The sequence below is a fragment of the Lissotriton vulgaris genome, chromosome 11, assembly GCF_964263255.1.
Source record: "Lissotriton vulgaris chromosome 11, aLisVul1.2, whole genome shotgun sequence".
NCBI lineage: Eukaryota > Metazoa > Chordata > Amphibia > Caudata > Salamandridae > Lissotriton > Lissotriton vulgaris.
The window spans coordinates 980,389,917-980,408,898 of NC_141699.1; the positions used below are offsets into that span (position 1 = coordinate 980,389,917).

An 18,982-nucleotide genomic window follows, 5' to 3' on the forward strand; every position below is an offset into this window, starting at 1 on the left:
GTCCATGTCGGCGCGAAGCTACAAAAAGAATTTCCGAATGTTGCTGACACGGGGGATATTCCTAGGTGAGGAATCCACTGGCAGATGTATCCATCAGGAAAGTATGTGCACCTAGAAGTCTACCGGTACCAGCTCTCTCGACCTGGGCATCACAAAATAGATGCTGCCAGCCACAGACACGAATCGGCCCTCCTGCTGCTGAGCCTAGCTCGAGCAGGGGAAGGCTTGACAATAGGCTTACTGTCACAGGGAGATGTAACCACCTCCCAGACGGGCTTTAGTGTATTGGGGCTGGGTGGGTGCACTCAGAGTGATTCGATGTCTGACTTGGGGCACATTTGGTGTCCCTGTGCATAGTTCAGTTCAAACCGGTTGCAGGAGCCATTGGCTCCTGCTCTGGCACGCAACTGAACAAAGGACAAGGGTGCAGTCTCTGTCCTGACCCTCCCATAGGTGAGTTCCCAGAATTTGTCCCACCCGACTTTAAATTTTACCTGGACTAAACTCTGCTTAAGAAACCAAGTACTTCGACTATCTGCACGACGCTGGACGACTGAAGAATCTCCCATGGAGTAAAGGAGTTACTCCCCTGCTAAGGAGGCACCTGAACGCGTCGGACCGGTTTGCATCTACGAAGCTCCTGAGCACTCTGAAGATTTCTGCAACACAAGAGGTGGGTTCCTGAGGTATCCGAGGTTGATCTGCGCTCTCAGCAATTCTGAGGCCCGTTTCCCTCGTGGGGACCGTGCACCCCTGTGCACGGTGTACATTTGCAGCAGCAGGTGCTTTCCGGCGACCCCTGAGGCTGTGCTTTGGGCTACTTTTAGTCCTGACCCCAAACAGTGTTTCCACTGAAGATTTCCGTCCTACACTCCATGAGTATTCGGTTGGGTGGTATTTTGTAATTCCTCTTGAGGTCCCTTCGTGATCCTTGGCCCGTTGGCCTGTGGGTCCCTGTGAAGTTAACTAACTTTCCGGCGGCTGTCCTGGTTGCTCCAGACGTGCCCCGACCCTCCATTGCTTGGAGAGTCTCCAGGACCTTGGTGGTCCACACCGAAGCGTATTTCCTCTGACCGCATGGGTTGCAGTTGCCAAGGCTTGTTGGTGTTCCATCCAAACACTGACCCCCAGCACTAGACATCCTTCGTGGGACAGCTCACCTCCGGACTTTGGTCCTAGTCATTTCCTGGTCCCCATGGCTGCAGAGTCAAGCTTTGCATCAACTCACCTGAAACACCAGACATCGGTGAGCATTCGTCTACCGAGCCCCTGGTCACCCTGAAGTGACCCAGACTCTGTCCCCCCTGCTTTCAGGTTCTTCTCATCTCTGACCCAGGCTTTGATCACATCGGACACTTTTCCTCTTCATGGCAGCAGCACTTTTCAGCATCACGCCATTGAAAACGACGAAGATTCCAGACATCACTTGACACCTATGCACCCGGCTTCCCTGGGTTAGGTAACACAAGTACTCCGGTGCTCATAAGGGTGCTGGCCTTAGAACCTATGTTTGAAAGGGTTATGCTTAAATTCCTCTCCGAAGTGTCCTTAATCTTTAAAATTCCAACCACGACTTTCCCATAGAGTTGTACGGAACTTGCGCCTGTGTTCTCACACTGCACGCGTCCCCGTGGGTCCTCTGTGCACTACCTTGGGTGGTTCCTTGGGGTCCCAGCGATTCTACATGCTCTAGGCACTGTCTAGTCAAGTCTTGTTTGTTATAGCACTTTTAGTATATAGTTTGGTCTCCCCCGGGTGTCCGCTGTGTATTGTGCGATTTACTGTTCTAGTGATTTAATATTGTGTGTTTTGTTCAATAATCTCATAAAGAGGTTAGTAGAGAGTGTTTAGTAATAACGAATATGCTACTTACCAGTATGCATCTGTTCTTGGCATGTAGGGCTGCTGACATTCATATCTGTGCATAGATCGCCGCCTAGTGTTGGGTCCGGATGATTGCACATTGTTGTCCTGGAAGAGTCTTCGAAGTATCACGAGATAGGTGGCTCCTCCCCTGGACTACAGTGCGCATGGGCATAGACTCCATCCTCAGATTTTTTTTAGCCATTGTGGCCAAGATGGAGTGAAACTAAGTGAATGATGACCATGCTAGAAGTATGTGTGAATGCTGCAGCCGCCGGGGAGGAGGGCGGGCAATATGAATGTCAGCAGCCCTACATGCCAAGAACAGATGCATACTGGTAAGTAGCATATTCGGTTCGAGGCATGTGGGCTGCAGAATTCATATCTGTGCATAGAATACATAGCAGTCCCTCCATTAACGGCGGCCGCCCGTGCCAGCTGCAGCAGTTTGGAAAAGTGTTTTTAGAACAGCCTGCCCTACAGCTGCCTGCTGTTTGGAGTGCACATCAACACAATGTTTTGTAAATGTGTGCGTGGTAGACCATGTGGCTGCTCTACATATGTCTTCCAAAGGAATATTTCCAAGGAAAGCCATGGAGGCCCCCAAATTTCGGGTGGAGTGGGCCCGTGGTGGAATGGTGAGAGTGCGCTTGGCTTTCTGATAGCAGATCTGAATACATTTAACGATCCACCTGGCTATACCAGCCTTGGAAATGGGGTTACCTTTGTGTTGTGGCGCAAAGGCAACAAATAGTTGTTTAGTCTTCCTAAAATCTTTGTTCCTATCAATGTAGTACATTAGGGCCCTTTTGACGTCAAGTGTGTGGAGCATTCTCTCCGCAAGTGACTCTGGATTTTGGAAGAACACAGGTTGATATGGAACAGACTCTACCTTAGGAAGGAATTTAGGGTTAGTGCACCACCCTGTTAGAATGAATCTGAATAAATGGCTCTTGGATAGTTAGTGCATGGAGTTCACTAACTCGTCGCAGCGATGTAATCGCTATAAAGAAAGCCACTTTCCATGTCAAGAACTGAATTTCGCAGGAATGCAGTGGCTCAAAAGGGGGACCCATCAGCCTGGTGAGGACCACATTGAGGTTCCACTGTGGAGCTGGTGGCGCCCGCGGAAGAGTGACTAGTTTGAGTCCTTCCAGAAAAGCTTTAATGGAAGGCACCTTGAAAAGTGAGAGGTGCTGTCTGTTTTGGAGATAAGCAGCCATTGCGGATAAATGTATACGAATGGAAGCATAGGCCAGATTACATTTGTACAGATGTAAGAGATAACAAATGATGTTTTGAATAGATGCATCCATCGGGTTAATGTTGTGGTCGGCACAATAAATGACAAACCGCTTCCATTTCGCCGCATAGCATGCTCTTGTGGTGGGCTTCCTTGCCTCCCGGATGATGTCCATACAGTCAGGTGGTAAGTTGAGGTAGCCAAACTCTAAGACTTTAGGAGCCAGATCACCAGGTTGAGCTGTTGCGGATCTGGATGCTGAATGTCGCCATGGCTCTGCGTCAAAAGCCTGGGTGTGAGGCGCAGCCTTTGATGCGGTACCACTGACAGTTCCAGAAACGTGGTGTACCATGGTTGGCGAGCCCACGTTGGAGCAACCAGGATGAGAGTCATCGAGAGCTGCTTCAGCTTGCGTGCCACCAGCGGTATTAGATGTGCTGGGGGAAAAGCGTACGCAAATTTGCCTGACCAGTTCATCCATATCACATTGCCTTGCGACTGTGGGTGTGGAAACCTGGCGGCAAAGCTTCGGCATTTTGCGTTCTCCTTTGTGGCGAACAGGTCTATCTCTGGATGACCCCACCTTTGGAAGTACGGGTGGAGTACTGATGGATGTATCTCCCACTCGTGCATTTGGTGGCTGTACCTGCTGAGCAGGTCCGACATCTGATTGTACTTGCCTGGGAGGTTTTCTGCCATGAGGAAGATTTTTCTCTGAATGGCCCACTTCAACATGCTCTGAGCCAGATGAGACAACTGTGGAGAGTGTGTTCCTCCCTGCTTTTGAATGTAGTACATGGCCGTCATGTTGTCCGTCCGGATCAACACGACCTTGTTGCACAGATGTACTTTGAAGACTTTCAGTGCCATGAAGATCGCCATCAGTTCTAGAACATTGATGTGCATCTTCCTTTGCTGTGATGTCCATAGTCCCTGCACAGTGTAATGGAGTACATGAGCTCCCCATCCCTGGAGAGAAGCGTCAGTCGTCAGGATGATCTGTGGCACAGACTCCTGGAACGGTCGTCCCTTGCAAAGGTTTTGTGGATTCAACCAATGCAGAGAGTTGTATGCCCGACCGCTCACCAACACTAGGTCCTTCAACTGTCCGTGAGCCTGAGTCCACTGACGTGCTAAGCACTCCTGAAGCGGACGCATATGTAGTCATATGATTTGACAACTTAAGAGATTATTTTTGATTGCCGGGGTCCACGCACATGGGCGGGACTATTCACTAGATTATGACTATACACAGAGATCCCCTACTACAGAAATTCACAAAACGCTTCAAATACTCATTCATCAGTAAAAAAAGAAGAACCAGAGAAAGTTCAAGAGGAGACCAATGTCAAGACGATCCGAGAAAGACATGCTTTCAGTGCCATCACCTTGGAAGGTAGTCATTGCTCCCACCACAGGGTTGTGACAGGCAATTCCTACAAGTGACTATTAGGTCAAAAAAAGAACTTCCCTTGGGGTTCGGTTTGTCAACGAGTTGACCAAATAGTATTTTGACCTAATAGTTCTTATTTTGACCTATTAGTCTAATACAGTGCTCTGTCTTTGGGGAAGTGGTGCCCCTCTGTTAATTTTGAGTTCCTACAAGTGAGCAACACATAAAAAGGAGAATGACAAAAGAAAACCTAACCCGATGTTTATGTATGCAAAATACAAATCAAATATGAAGGCAACAAACCTCCTTCTCCTCTTGAAGTCCCTGTGTTTCTTTTTTAAGACTTTCCATAACTTTCTTCAATTTATCTTCTTCAGTTTCTTTCAGTTTTTCCAGAGCCTCTTTTTTGGTGGTGGACTCCGTGATGATCTTTTCACTCTGGCCGGGTACATTTTTTAACTCCTCAACCTGGAAGAAATGTTTTGCTTTTAAAGTATTTCAATTAAATAAAAAAAATTGTCTCCAATTATTTTCTATTCTGCTTTGATATGATTGCGCCCACCTTCCTCAGTCCCACAATAGAAATACAACCCTTGATGGAGATTAAAATACATTACTACTTGCAATCTCCGTTAACTGGTCGGGAAACCTGCTGCACAGTAGACCAATATGAACTGACACTGTAAAAAAATGGTGCACCCTGGAAATGTAATTTTTTTTTGCGCCAAACAGCATCACACACTGTACTAACTTTCCTTCATGTAGCAGGACTCAAAGTATTATGAGTATCCACCTAGTTATATATTTCACCACTGAGTATACAATAGGAGTAAAGCAAAATACACAGTTGATGGACAGAATGCAGAACAAAGATCTGGGCCTAAATCCATCGTTTATTTTGCACTCCACACCACCCTAGATCAGACAATGGCTATATGCAAATCAGCCTTGACCCTGTGCCTCATGGGAACAGTCCAGCCCGAACTACCAAGCCATGTCTTTCCTAGACCGGAATCAAGCATCCAAGGACCGGTTTCTGGCTATCAGCCTTCTTCAGCCTGGATAGCTCGACTCCAGTGATGTGGAGTGCCTGGGACTCGCGTCTGAGCATACCCAGCCCACTCGGGTGAAAATTGCAAAAAACAGTTGATGGACAGAATGCAGAACAATGTCTTACATTCACCCCAGTACAAAGATCTGGGCCTAATCCATCGTTTTTTTGCACTCCACACCACCCTAGATCAGACAATGGCTATATGCAAATCATCCTTGACCCTGTGCCTCATGGGAACAGTCCAGCCCGAACTACCAAGCCATGTCTTTCCTAGACCGGAATCAAGCATACAATAGGAGTATAGCACATGCTTGTCTGCAAAAAGTGGGTGCAGTTAAAAGAAATTGATGAAGTATCAAAACAAATATTATGCGCTTGATAAGCTTATCAAAAATTGCTTAACGTCTGGAGGAAGGGCAACCTATGGATCTAGAATAGTGTTTCCCAAATTGTGGGTGGAAAGCAGAGTATTATCGGTCATGCAGGTTCAAGCAATAACTAAAGATGCCTTTAAATTTTGTATGTATCTGGTCACATTTGTTGCTCTTTAAAGACGGAGGTCACATGTCAGGCTGTCTCTTCTGACAAACTTCAGATGCCATTTTTTATTTTGTAACATGCAGATTTGTGTTTGTAGTAAAAATCCCCTCCTTAACAGTCACCCTCCTTTTTGCCTGGTATTCGATGCAATTTTGACAGATTGCACTGGGTGCCTGCAAATCAGGATCCCAGTGCCAAATGTATTTCCCAAAAACCTGAGAAATTGTACCCAAATTGACAATACCTTTAGCACCCCCTGAAGGTCCCTAGTAAATGGTACCCCTAATGCCTAGGGCATGGGTGTGAGAAAGTGGCTCTATATATACTGGACTAGAAGGAAGTACAGTGTGTTTAGAGTCCACCAACCCCAGAGGTATAACAGAGGTTGAAGTCGGAACTGACCTTACTCTCCAAAGTGGTAGCTTGGTCGAGCAGTAAGGCAGTACCAGAGGACAGTGTAAAGCATTTGATGTACACACTCAGTCAGCAAAAGGTTTCACACACTAAAGGACTGAACTCCAGGCCAATTGTTTGTATATCCAGAGATATGGTTGTTTTATTTTTAGAACCAAGTTATAAAAATATACTTTTCACATTACGAGTACTCATTTAAATACTTTGCAGAGGAGCAATACGTTTGTATGCACATTAATCACAGGTTAGCTAATAAGCAATACAGTTCTGAAACACTAGCAGTGAGCTCAATGAGATTTCATAGGAAATTACAGTTGATTACTTTATGGACTACTTTGGTAGTCCCAGGACTAGATCTTGGATTCAGTCCTGGGGTCTAAGCTGAAACCAGATAAGCAAAAACGTTTCAGTTACAGTGATGATTTTTCCTGAATATAAAGCGGTTTTAAAAATTCACACTTCGGAAACTTTGAGGTGATTCTCACAATGTTATTCAATGGGAGGAAATTCAAGTTACAGGTAAAGTACGATCACGTTACTTTTGTAACCCAGCACTAGTCTCCTAGGGCCAGCACTGGGGGCTCAAAAGAGGTAGGTATTTGCTTTTCAGTATTTCATATGATTTTTAAAGAATATTTGCAGTTTTCAAAAGTAGACACTTAGAAGAAATTTCATAAAAAAGCAGACAATGAGTTCCTATGGAGAAAATACAGGTTACTAGTAAACCTGCTAGGGATTAATTTTGCGGTTGTTCTGTGCTGAAAGGTACAGTACTGGCTTTTCTCCTGAGGTGAGTATTTTCAAATTCAGACTTTGGCTGATTTTATAGGAATATTTTCAGTTTTCAAACGTAGAAAATTTTAGAGTCAAAAAATGGGTCAATGTTATCCAATGGCAGGTAAGTGAATTATTGGTTTCCAGGTGAGTACTTGGTTGGTGAAGTTAGGGTTCCGGGCATAGACTCAGGGGTCCCCCATGGTCAGGTGAGTACAGTTGGTTCGGTCCCAGCGGCGCAGGGGCGGCCGGGCGCAGTGGTAGGTAGGCCCAATGTTATCCAATGAGGGAAAGGGGGGCTTTAGTTGGTGGCTGCTGGCTAGCAGGCCACGCGGCTCTGGGCAAGGGGGGGGGGAGAGGAGTAGGATAGGGCAAAGAGGTCACAGCCAGCGGCACTCGGGCGGCTGGGTGCAGGGTGCTTTTGAGCCATCGGGCACTCAATGTTATCCAAGGAGGATCTTGAAAAAGGAACAAAGGCTGCAGGCTCGGGGACGGTGACTCTCCAGGGGCGTCCAGCACTTCGAGAGGTAAGTTGGAGCACAGGTAGGTACCCCAAAGAGGCACAGGTGGCGGTAGGGCGCCGGGGTGTCTTTGGATGTCGGAAAAGCTTACACTCGGCTGGTCGCAGTTGGGGTGGCACCTGGTTCTGAGTCTGCAGGCGTCGGCTGGTTCGTCAAGGAGGGTCTTTGGGCACTGGACTTCGGGTCTCAGTCGCCGGAGGGACGTCCTCGTGGTCTTGGTTCGGGTTGGCCCGGACCAGGCTTGGCTGGTGCAGAGTGGGCTGGTCCAGAGCTTCCTGGTGGGCACCAGGTGGGATGTTGCAGCTGAGCCTCTGCTGATGGGAGTGCCAATCGTCGAGAGGGTCAAGGCAGGCAGGTCCTCTGGGTGTCCCAAGGTTGCTGTCCGCAGAGGTCGCCGGGTTTAGGCAGGAGCAGGTTCTAGGATCAACAGACCGGTAGGGCTGTGGCCAAGTCAGTTGTTTTCCTGTTAGCAGCTGCACGCGGGCAGTCTTCTTCTTGATCTTTTTGGTATCGGGATAAAAAGGAAGGAAGGTTCAGGGAGCCCCTAAATACTAAATTTAGGGGTGTTACAGGTAGGGCAAGGGCAGGGATCAATGGTCCCTGTCCTGGGGTGAGTACACCTCCTAGCCTGCTCCTCTCCTGTGGGAGGGGGGCAGGAGCCTAGCTGGGATTGGGCAGGACTCCCCATCTACAAGATGGCCAGAGCCTGGGGTCGTGCTTCACCTAGCCTCCTCCACCTGAGGGGTGGAGTTGGGGCAGGTTGGCACACCCCCCTTCCTGACGTAGTTTTTTTTCGCCAGTCTATTGTATAAGGCGAAATCTAGAGCCACGTCAGAGTTCAGACACCATTCGTGATCCATCATGTACCGACGGCTGAGTTAGTCGGCTCTGGCGTTCAGGGAACCTGCCAGGTGTTGAAACACAAGGGTCACGCCCTGATGATCCAGCCATTGCCAGAGACGCAGAGCCTCCTGGCATAGGGTCCACGACCCTGCCCTGTTTGTTGGAGTACCACATGGCGGTGGTGTTGTCCGTGAACACCTGCACTATACTCCCCCGGACAGAGGGAAAGAATGCTTTCAGTGCAAGCCGGATCATCCGCAGCTCCAGAAGGTTGAATTGGAGCCGGGACTCCGCCGGAGACCAGAGGCCTCTGATCTCTGCCTCTCCCATGTGCCCCCAGCCCAGGAGGGTCACGTCCGTCACAACTACGTGCTCCGGTTGGGGTAGGGATCTGCCGCTGACCCAATCGCGGCCCGTGAGCCACCACTGCAACTGTCTTATAGTGCCCTCCAAGATTAAGACATGGTCTGACAAGTTGCCCGGATGCTGGGCCCACTGAAACTTCAGGGCCCACTAAAACTTCAGGTCCCACTGCAGAGCCCGCATCCGCCACCAGGTGTGATGCCCCAGAAGGATGCACGAGGCCATCAGCCCCAGAAGCCGCAGCGTCAACCTGACCGAGACTCGGGATAAAGGCTGAAAGATCGGAATCAGAGCCAGAGTATTCGAACCCGCCTTCCGGAGGATAAACCAGAAACTGCACAGAGTCTAGTACCGCTCCGATGAAGAGGAGATTCTGAGAGGGGTGCAGGTGTGACTTCGGCACATTGATGGAGAACCCCAGAAGGTGCAGGAGGTCGGCCGTAGTCTGGAGGTGGCTGGCAGGACAGCGATTTGAAAAAAAGCACCGCCAGAAAGTGGTTGGGGCATCCCAGAGGGAACAGCACTGCGTAATAATCGCCCTGGTAAAAACGAATCCCTGCGCAAACAGCAGAGAGACATTCCGAGCCTGGGAGCACACACACGATAGCACGAGCTTAAAAGGGCAGCTGGAAATTAGTATTCCCAGACTACTGAAAGAGGCCGTCAGGCTCTGAGAAAAGGAAGCGAGAGCTGCCCTGTCAGTGATGTTATCTAATAAGGAAGCCTGCTGCTTCTGCAAACACCGGGCATGATAACTAGTTCTTGTAAGCAAAACGAATGCTACTGTAGACAGAGGAAGGCTACAGTGAGACATGCCTGGCACAGCGGGTGTAATACGGACGGTTATCGAAGAGGCACATCCCAAAAATGAAAGGCGTGATAGGAATGTGTACAACAGTGACAGCCATGAAAGGAGTGATTGAGCACCAAGCAAGACATGAATTTGTAGAAATGTTGCAGCAGGCATGGTTGAAAATGTGTGCAATGGTGACATGCGCTCTTTAATAATGGCAGCCAATGTGACTCCTTGCCAAACATGAAAGAAAGAAGTGAAACCGCGACAGACATGACACATGCGTATGCCAACGACAGACATGGCATTACTATGACGTGTTTTATTAAAGCAGAGAAAGAAATGTATATTTATAACTTGAAACGTTGCGTTTATAATGTGCAAGTCTGGAGTTACATTGCGCACGGTTCAGAGAAGTGAAAGTGTCCTGTTTCAATAAAATACCAACAAGATGAAGTGCGGGGGAAGGGAAACTGAAAGTACGGCCGGCCGGCCAGCCATGATTAATTAGGGGAGGAGAAGCGTGTTAGGGGAGGAGAAGCCGCAGAGCGCACGCTGGGCGAAGCCCTTTGATGTGCTGTGCGGCCGTGAATGCGCGTGCTTGTTTGGTCACGTGATTCACGTGAACTTTAACAAAACCGCACGAACAAAACCCTTGGTTTCACGAGCGTTTTGAAGACATGTATTCTCGCTACGCTCAATTTGCTTGCGCGCATTGATAGGTCGCGAGACCTAAAAATGTCATGATTGTCCAAATTTAGTGCCCATTTTTGTCAATTTGGTCTCATATTTATTAAATATTTATTTTTGTTTAAACTTTATAAATTAGTGTGGGACATTGCTCATGTGTTTTCACTGAATTACTGTTTGTGTGCTGCATAAATACTTAACACATTACCTCGAAGTTAAACCAGACTGCTTTTTGTGCCAAGCTACCAGAGGATTAAGCACAGGTTAATTTAGTGACTTTAGTGGTTCACTTGGAGAAGGACTGTGTTGTTACTTGCGAAGGGTTTTCAGCCCTCTCAATCAAAACCCCAATTTCTTACAGTTGCTTTTACTAAGACCTACCTTTTCACATTTTTCCTTCTTTACGTTCACCATGCGCAAATCTTCACACAGCTACGTCGTGAGGTGAACGGCTAACATTCACCCTCTACATTTGCCCATACCTTGTTGCTTCCATAGCCGTGAGGGGAACCGCAGCTCCAGCTGAACCGGCACATCGTCGTGAGGGGAACAACCCAGTGGCAAACTACACCACCCAGAAGGCTTTGCACAGCACCAGCGGGGGACGTCAGAGGCCTTCATCGCCAGCACGTGTGAGAAAGCGCCATCTTTCTTGCATGGGTATGCCCTGACTTTTCTGAACTGCTGATGTGCTTTGACTGAGTGTGCCCTGGGCTCCTGTCAACCAGGTGCCCAGGGCCTGTGTTCCTTCCCTAAAACTGTGTTGAACCTAAAACCTAATTGGCCTCTCTGGCCACCTGTCAGCCCCTAGTAAATGGTACCCTAGGTACCCAGGGTATGGTGACCAGAGAAGACCCCTAATGGCTGCAGCACTTATTGTGCCACCCTTAGGGGCCCTGTACCCTGACATCCACACGCTGTCTTTACAGGCTGTCTCTCCAAGTGCAGAACTAAACAAAGAGTCGACATTGCATACATCCCTGTGTGCCATGTCCACAAAACCCACTGCCCTGGCATACAGCAGCCACCCCTGTAGCTGGGGGCCCTATGCCAGTGGTGTGGGCACAGTTGCATGAGCCCTGTGCCCCTACAGTACCCAGGGCCATTCCTGGGCACTGCAAGTGCAGTGATGTCATTAAGAGTGTATGGTGCTGGGAGGTTGCCATTACGAACTCCACAGCACCATAATGGCTACACTGAACACTGACGAGTTTGATATCCAACTTCTCAGCACATTAAACCCACACTGATGCCCGTGTGGGGTTTAATGTAAAATGCACCAGATGGCATCTTAGAGATGCCCCCTGAAAACCTAACCTACAATCCACGTCTGGTCTGAGAGGCTGCCTAGGCTGCCACACAGCAGACATGTTGCTGGACCACTGGGTGGAGAGCCCCCCGCTCTCCTGGGCCTGCAACAATGCCCATCCTGGGCGAGGTGCTAGGTCTCCTCCCCCAGGATGGGCAGGGGGGAGCTTCAAAGGCCTGCCGCATTTGTGAGCTTCTCCAGACCACTTGCTGTACTCAGCAACTGGCCCCCACCTGTTCTGACCCACACTCTGGCGGGAAACCCTACGTCAGGAAGGGGGGTGTGCCAGCCTGTGCCAACCCCACCTCTCAGGTGGGAGAGGCGAGGTGAAGCACGACCCCGGGCTCCTGCCATCTTGAAGATGGAGAGTCCTGCCCAATCACAGCTAGGCTCCTGCCCCCCTCCTACAGGAGAGGAGCGAACTGGGGGTGTACCCTCCCCAGGACAGGGACATATTGGTCCCTACCCTTGCCCTACCTGGAACGCCCCTAAACTTTGTATTTAGGGGCACCCTGAACCTTCCTTCCTCAGATCCCGATAAGAAAACAAGGAAGAAGAACAAGAAGACCCGCCGTGCAGCTGCTAACAGGACAACACCAACTGACTTGGCTCCAGCCCTACCGGCCTGTTGACCCTGGAGCCCTGCCCCTGCTAAATCCAGGCGAGTCCTGCGGACAGCAAACTTGGAAAACCCAGAGGACCTGCCTGCCTTGACCCTCTTAAAGACTGGGACTCCCATGAGCAGAGGCTTTGCTCCAACAACCACACCCATGGTGCCAGCCAGGAACTGTGAATCCAGCCCACTCTGCACCCGCGGAGCCCAGCACGTGCCAGATAGATCCAAGACCATGAGGACGTCCCCCTGACTGGGACCTGAAGTCCAGTGCCCAAAGACACCCCTCGATGACCCAGACGCAGCATGCAGCCTCAGAACCAGGGACCCCTCCAATCGCAACCAGCCGAGGGTAAGATTTCCAGACACCCAAAGACACCCCTACACCTGGCGCCACAAAGCCCCCTTTGCCCTCTTTTAGGGTACCTACCTCTTCTCCAAGAACCCAACTTACCTCTCACAGTGTTAGTCAGTCGCACCTGAAGAATCTCCGTCCCCAAGCCTGCAGCCTTTGTTCACTTTGTAACTTTCCCATTGGATAACATTGAGCACCCGATGGCTCAAAACCACCCTGCACCCAGTCGCCAGAGTGCCCCTGGTAGTGCACCTACTACCCTACTCTACTTCTCCACTTGCCCCAAGTGACCAGGAGCTCAGCTCCCACAGCCGCGTGGCCTGCCTGCTTGCAGCTACCAACCAAAGGCCCCCCCCTACCCTCCATTGGTTTGCATTGGGCTTACTCTCTCTGCACCCAGCTGCCCCTGTGCCGCTGAGGGTGTAACCCTGTACCTTTCCAACCCTGGGAGACCTTTGAGTCTATGCCCAGAACCTTAACCTCACCAGTCGATTACTCACCTGAATGCAGATAACGCACTTTCCTTCCATAAGCTAACATAGAAGACATTTCAGTGAAAACCTGTCAAAGTGTGGAGTTTTGAAACTTTAAAATATTCCTCTAAAATCAGCCGAATAACGATTTCTGAAATACTCACCTGGCATCAGGAGAGAAGCCAGTGATGTACCTTCTAGCTCAGTACTGAACAGAAAAAGTAATCCTAACTGTACTTACCAGTTACCTGCATTTTCTTCCATAGGAAACCATGGAAGGTTTTCTCTGAAATTTCTTCTCTGTCGATTATTGCAAATCACAAATATTGTTTAAAAATCGTACCAACTACTGAAATGTAAATACTTACCTATCTCAGGTAGATGTCCGAGGGCTGAACCTAGGAGTCCAGTACGGGATTACAAAAGTAACAGGAACCTACTTTACCTGTGACTTGAATTTCCTTCCATAGGATAACATTGCTAATTTTTCACAGTGTCAACTTTGAAAATACATTCATATCCTTTAAAAATTACAACTGTAACCAAAACGCTTTTCCTCAACTGTTTACAGCTTACGTCCCGGGAATAAATCCAAGATCCAGTCCTGTGGTTAGAAAAGTAAACCTGAAAGTAATCAATTGCATTTATGTAGAAAATCCCATTGAGCTTAATGTTAAATCTTGTTTAGAACTGTGTTGCCCATTAGAACCCCAGTCACTATTGTACTTACCAAGTATATTGCCTTTCTGCAAAGTAAATACCTACAGTCACTCACATTTTAAAAAGTATATTTTGATACCTGTTGGTTCTGAAATAAAACTATATCTTTTGATATAAAAACAATTGGCCTAGAGTTCAGTTCTTGAGTGTGTGAAACCTTTTGCTGACTGAGTGTGCACAACAAATGCTTTACACTGTCTTCTGATACTGCCTTACTGCTCGACCAAGCTACCACTTTGGAGAGTAAGGTCAAATCTGACTTTAACCTTTTACACACCTCTGGAGATTGGAGACTCTACACACTCTGTACCTTACTTGGGTCCAGTACATATAGGGCCACTTTCTTACAGCGCGGCCCTCCTGCAGCGAGGGACGCGCAAATCTTCACACAGCTACGCCTTGAGGGAAACGTCTAACATTCACACTCTACATTTCCCATACCTTGTTTCTTCGATAGCACTGAGGGGGAACGGCAGCTCCAGCTGTACGGCCACTTCGCCGTGAAGGGAACGGCCAAATGGCAAACTACACCACCCAGGAGGCTTTGCGCCACCCCCATAACAACCAGTTCTGGGTAAGCGCAAACATATGGGCAGTCAAGACCATGGGGTGTTAAAAGCCAAAATGTCTCAGAAGACCCCATCCATTATCTCCCATTTGACTTCGGCTGTGGGTGCCTTGAAAGAAGCGATAGCAAATGCTGAACAAGAGCTGGGACGGGCTACTGGCCAAAATTCAGTTGAAGGGACTGAGGCAATTGCTCAACCAGTAAATTTTCCTGTACCACTTGTGAGAAAGTGGCTCTATATATACTTGACCAGAATAAGGTACAGGTACAGTGTGTACAGAGTCTACAAACCCCAGAGGTATAACATTTGTTCTACACCCTCAGTCAGGAAAAGGTTTCACACACTCAAGGACTAAACTCTAGGCCAATTGTTTTTATATCAAAAGATAGTTTTATTTTTAGAACCAAAAAGGTATAAAAGTGTGCTTTTCTCGATAGGAGTACTCTCATATAATAACTTTGCGAAGAGGCAATAAACTTTGTAAACATAATAGGTACAATGGTTGCAGTAGGCAACACAATTCTAAACGCAATTTAACATTGAGCTCAATGGGTTTCCTACATAAATGCAGACAGTTATTTATTTTATTTATTTTTAAAGTATTATATAGCGCGAACAAGATCTTCGCAGATATCAGAGCGCTTTACATAGAAGGGTACATGAGGGAACATAGTCAAACAAGTAAATCAATAGATCACACAGTACGAATAGTACAAATAAGTGACTGCAAAGCCAATCATGTGAGTAATAAGACAACTCAAACAAATACGTAAAGGTGTCAAACATGTAGTACAGATCGGTGCTGGGTGTTAATAGGGTTCGTGATAGTAGTTCAAGTGTATTTGGCCATGAGGATCGCTTTTACTTCTTTTTTAAAGAGTGTAGTGGAGTAGATTAGCCTGGTTTCGGGAGGGAGTGAGTTCCAAATCCTAGGCGCCATTCCTGAGAAGGAGCGCTTGTATGTTTTTTCCTTCCGGAATCTTCGAGGTTTCAGCAGAAGATTGTTTGTGCCTCTCGTGTTTCTAATTCCCCCAGAGATTGTCAATTTCTGAGCGAGGTAGCCGGGTGAGTTTAGGTGTACCGCCTTGTGTGTCATGCAGGCGATTTTCAGATGTATTCTGGCTTCAAAAGGCAGCCAATTCAGGGATTTCAAGTCAGGGGTAATGTGGGAGTGCTTTTTTGACCCAGTGATGAGTCTCGCTGCAGCATTTAGAGAAGCTTTTAGTGGTGCGGTTGTAGTTAGGGGGAGTCCGCAGAGGGCGGTGCTGCCGTATTCAATTCGTGGGATGACTAGCGCTTGTACTGCAGTTTGGAAGTCTTTGGCTGGGAGGTAGGGTTTAAGTTTCCTCAGAGTATTGATCTGGAAGTTCGCTCCCTTTGTTGCCTTGCTGATATGTTGCTGCATGTTGAGATTGGTGTCGAGTGTTATGCCTAAAGATTTTGCTGAGTCCACGATGGTGGGTTGGACATTGAGTGCGGTTAGGAGTTTAAGCCAATGTTGAGTGGTGGATATCTTCGCTGGAGGTGAGATCAGAAGGAACTCTGTTTTCAGGGATTGGAGTTTGAGGTGATTATCGGCAAGCCAGGATTGGGTGCATCTGATCGTTGAGTTCAGGAGCAGGATGTCATTGGGTGATTGTAATTTGAGGTAAAGTTGGGTGTCATCGGCGTACATGTGAAAGTGTACATTGGATGCTTGTAGCAAGGTGGTGAGAGGTTCCATGACTAGGTTGAACAAAGTTGGGGATAGAGAGGATCCTTGGGGGACGCCTAGCGTTACAGGTATTGGCGAGGACATCAGGTTGTTGCTCTTTAATTTCTGCGACCTGTTGTGAAGAAAGGAAGTGAACCACTTGAGGACAGTTCCAGATAAGCCCATTCTTGTGTTTAGTAGTTCTATTAGATTCTCATGTTTAACGGTGTCGAATGCTGAGGAGAGATCAAGAAGGATGAGGAGGCAGGTGTCTTTTGGTCTAGCATTTGAAGTGCGTCGTCAATTATGTGAGTCATAGCAGTTTCTGTGCTGTGTACTGCTCGGAAGCCTGACTGGTGAGGGTTGAGGAGATCGAATTGCTCAATGTGTTTAGTCAATTGTAGTTGTGCGCATTTTTCCAGCAGTTTGGCGAGAGTGGGGATATTGGTGATGGGACGGTAATTGTTGAGATCAGAGGGGTTGGCTGTAGGTTTCTTTAGTAGAGGTGTGACCTGACCAACTTTGAGGGAGTCGCACAAGTTACTACTTGTGTAACGATATATCTGTAAGAGACATTAGTTAGTGATAGATTCCTTACCTTAGAATATCCCCAGGCGTCAGACTGGATCCGGAAATTTTTGCGTAGCAATACCCCTGCGCGCTGGTAGGCGTCGTCTGCGGCTCCGCGTCCGTCGTCGGCGTCGTGAGCGCCGGGATGACGTCATCGGAGTATATAGACGGCGCCCATGCGCGCTGACGTCAGTTCTGATAACACAGCTTTTCCGCGCCAGATACGCAGAGCCATGATAGAACTAACACTGGTGCCATGAAACTAGGGCCCTGAAAGGGGATGACCTTAACCCTAAATATCGGTTCGCAGAACGGGGAGGATGGGAGGGCGGTAAGGAATCTATCACTAACTAATGTCTCTTACAGATATATCGTTACACAAGTAGTAACTTGTGCATCTGAAAGAGACATGTTAGTGATAGATTCCTTACCTTAGAATAGATACCCCAGCAATACCAACCCCGGTGGTGGGTCTGCGAACCAATATCACACCAGAAAGTCCTGGAGGACGGAACGGCCAAAGAAGCCATCCCTCCGGACTTGACTGTCCAGGCAGTAGTGTCTTGCGAACGTGTGCAGCGAGGCCCACGTGGCTGCCTGACAGATGTCCTGCAGGGGGACACCGCGGCCCAGGGCAGTTGTCGTTGCCGTGGCCCGAGTGGAGTGAGCCCGTAATCCAGCCGGGGGCTCCTTCCTCGCCATGGAGTAGCATGCTTGGATGCACAAGATGATCCACCTAGAGATGGTCCTCTTGTGTACAGCCTTCCCCTTCTTCGCGCCCACGTAACCAACGAAGAGTTGGTCATCCACCCGGAATTGGCGAGTGCGGTCTAGGTAGTAGGAGAGCGCACGTTTTGGATCCAGACGGTGGAGCCTCTCCTCCTCTTTCGAGGGATGCGGAGGCGGAAAGAAGGTGGGCAAAGTGATGGACTGCCCAATGTGGAAGGCCGTGACAACCTTGGGCAGAAAGGAAGGTCGTGTACGCAACACCACCTTATCAGGATGAACAGACAGGAAAGGTGGAGAAGAAGAAAGAGCCTGGAGCTCACTCACCCTCCTGGCAGAGGTGATGGCAACCAGGAAGGCCGTCTTTAGAGTAAGGAGACGAAGAGGGCAAGTATGAAGTGGCTCAAAGGGAGCACACATCAGATAGGTGAGAACAAGATTCAAGTCCCACTGGGGCATCACGAAGGGAACAGGAGGGAACATGTGCGTGATGCCCTTCAGAAATCTGCTTACAATAGGGGACTTGAATAAAGAAGGCTGATCTGGTAGCCTCAAGAAGGCTGATAGAGCAGAAAGGTACCCTTTAAGAGTGCCCAGAGCAGAGCCCTGCTGGGCAAGGGAAAGAAGAAAGAGCAGCACTTCCGAAAGGGGTGCAGAGAGAGGATCCACAGCCTTTGCTGTGCACCATGCCACAAATCTGTTCCACCGGCAGGCGTATACCGACTTTGTGGAGGGACGCCTGGCTGCCAGAATGATATCGCAGACTTCGGGAGGCAAGTCAAATGGCCTCAACTGCCGCCGCTCAATCTCCAAGCTTGTAGGTGGAGACTGGACAGGTTCGGGTGCAGGACCATCCCCTGCTGCTGCGACAGAAGGTCCTCCCGAAGAGGCAGACGAATCGGGGGATCGACTGACATGCTGAGTAGCTCGGGATACCAGTATCTTCGTGCCCAGTCCGGAGCCACAAGGATAACCTGGGCCCGGTCGCGCCTGATCTTCTTCAGCACTCTGGGCAGAAGTGGTATAGGCGGAAAGGCGTACAACAGACCGCAGCTCCACTCGCGACGAAAAGCGTCTCCGAGCGAGTGCCGCCTTGGAAATTCCAACGCGCAGAACTGCTGACATTGCGCGTTCTCTTCTGTGGCGAATAGATCTAACCAAGGCTCTCCCCACTGTCGAAAGAGACCTTGCGCCACGTCCGAGTTCAGACGCCATTCGTGATCCATCATGCACCGGCGGCTGAGTTCGTCCGCCCTGGCATTCAGAGAGCCTGCCAGGTGTTGAACCACCAGAGACACGCCCTGATGTTCCAGCCACTGCCAGAGGCGCAGAGCCTCCTGGCAGAGGGTCCACGACCCCACACCGCCCTGTTTGTTGCAGTACCACATGGCGGTGGTGTTGTCGGTGAACACTTGCACTACGCTCCCCCTGACAGAGGGGAGGAATGCCTTCAGTGCAAGACG

General features: G+C 49.0%; 1 protein-coding gene across 2 annotated transcripts in view; it reads right to left on the bottom strand.

Moving 5' to 3' along the window:
• Window positions 1-18,982, bottom strand: part of SMC4 (structural maintenance of chromosomes 4) — a 512,503-nt gene that overhangs the window by 366,745 nt on the left and 126,776 nt on the right. For both annotated transcript variants that reach the window (XM_086944206.1, XM_086944207.1), the window contains exon 10: window positions 4,803-4,967. In XM_086944206.1, coding sequence (XP_086800332.1) covers window positions 4,803-4,967 — 165 coding nt within the window. The remainder of the gene's footprint in view (window positions 1-4,802; window positions 4,968-18,982) is intronic.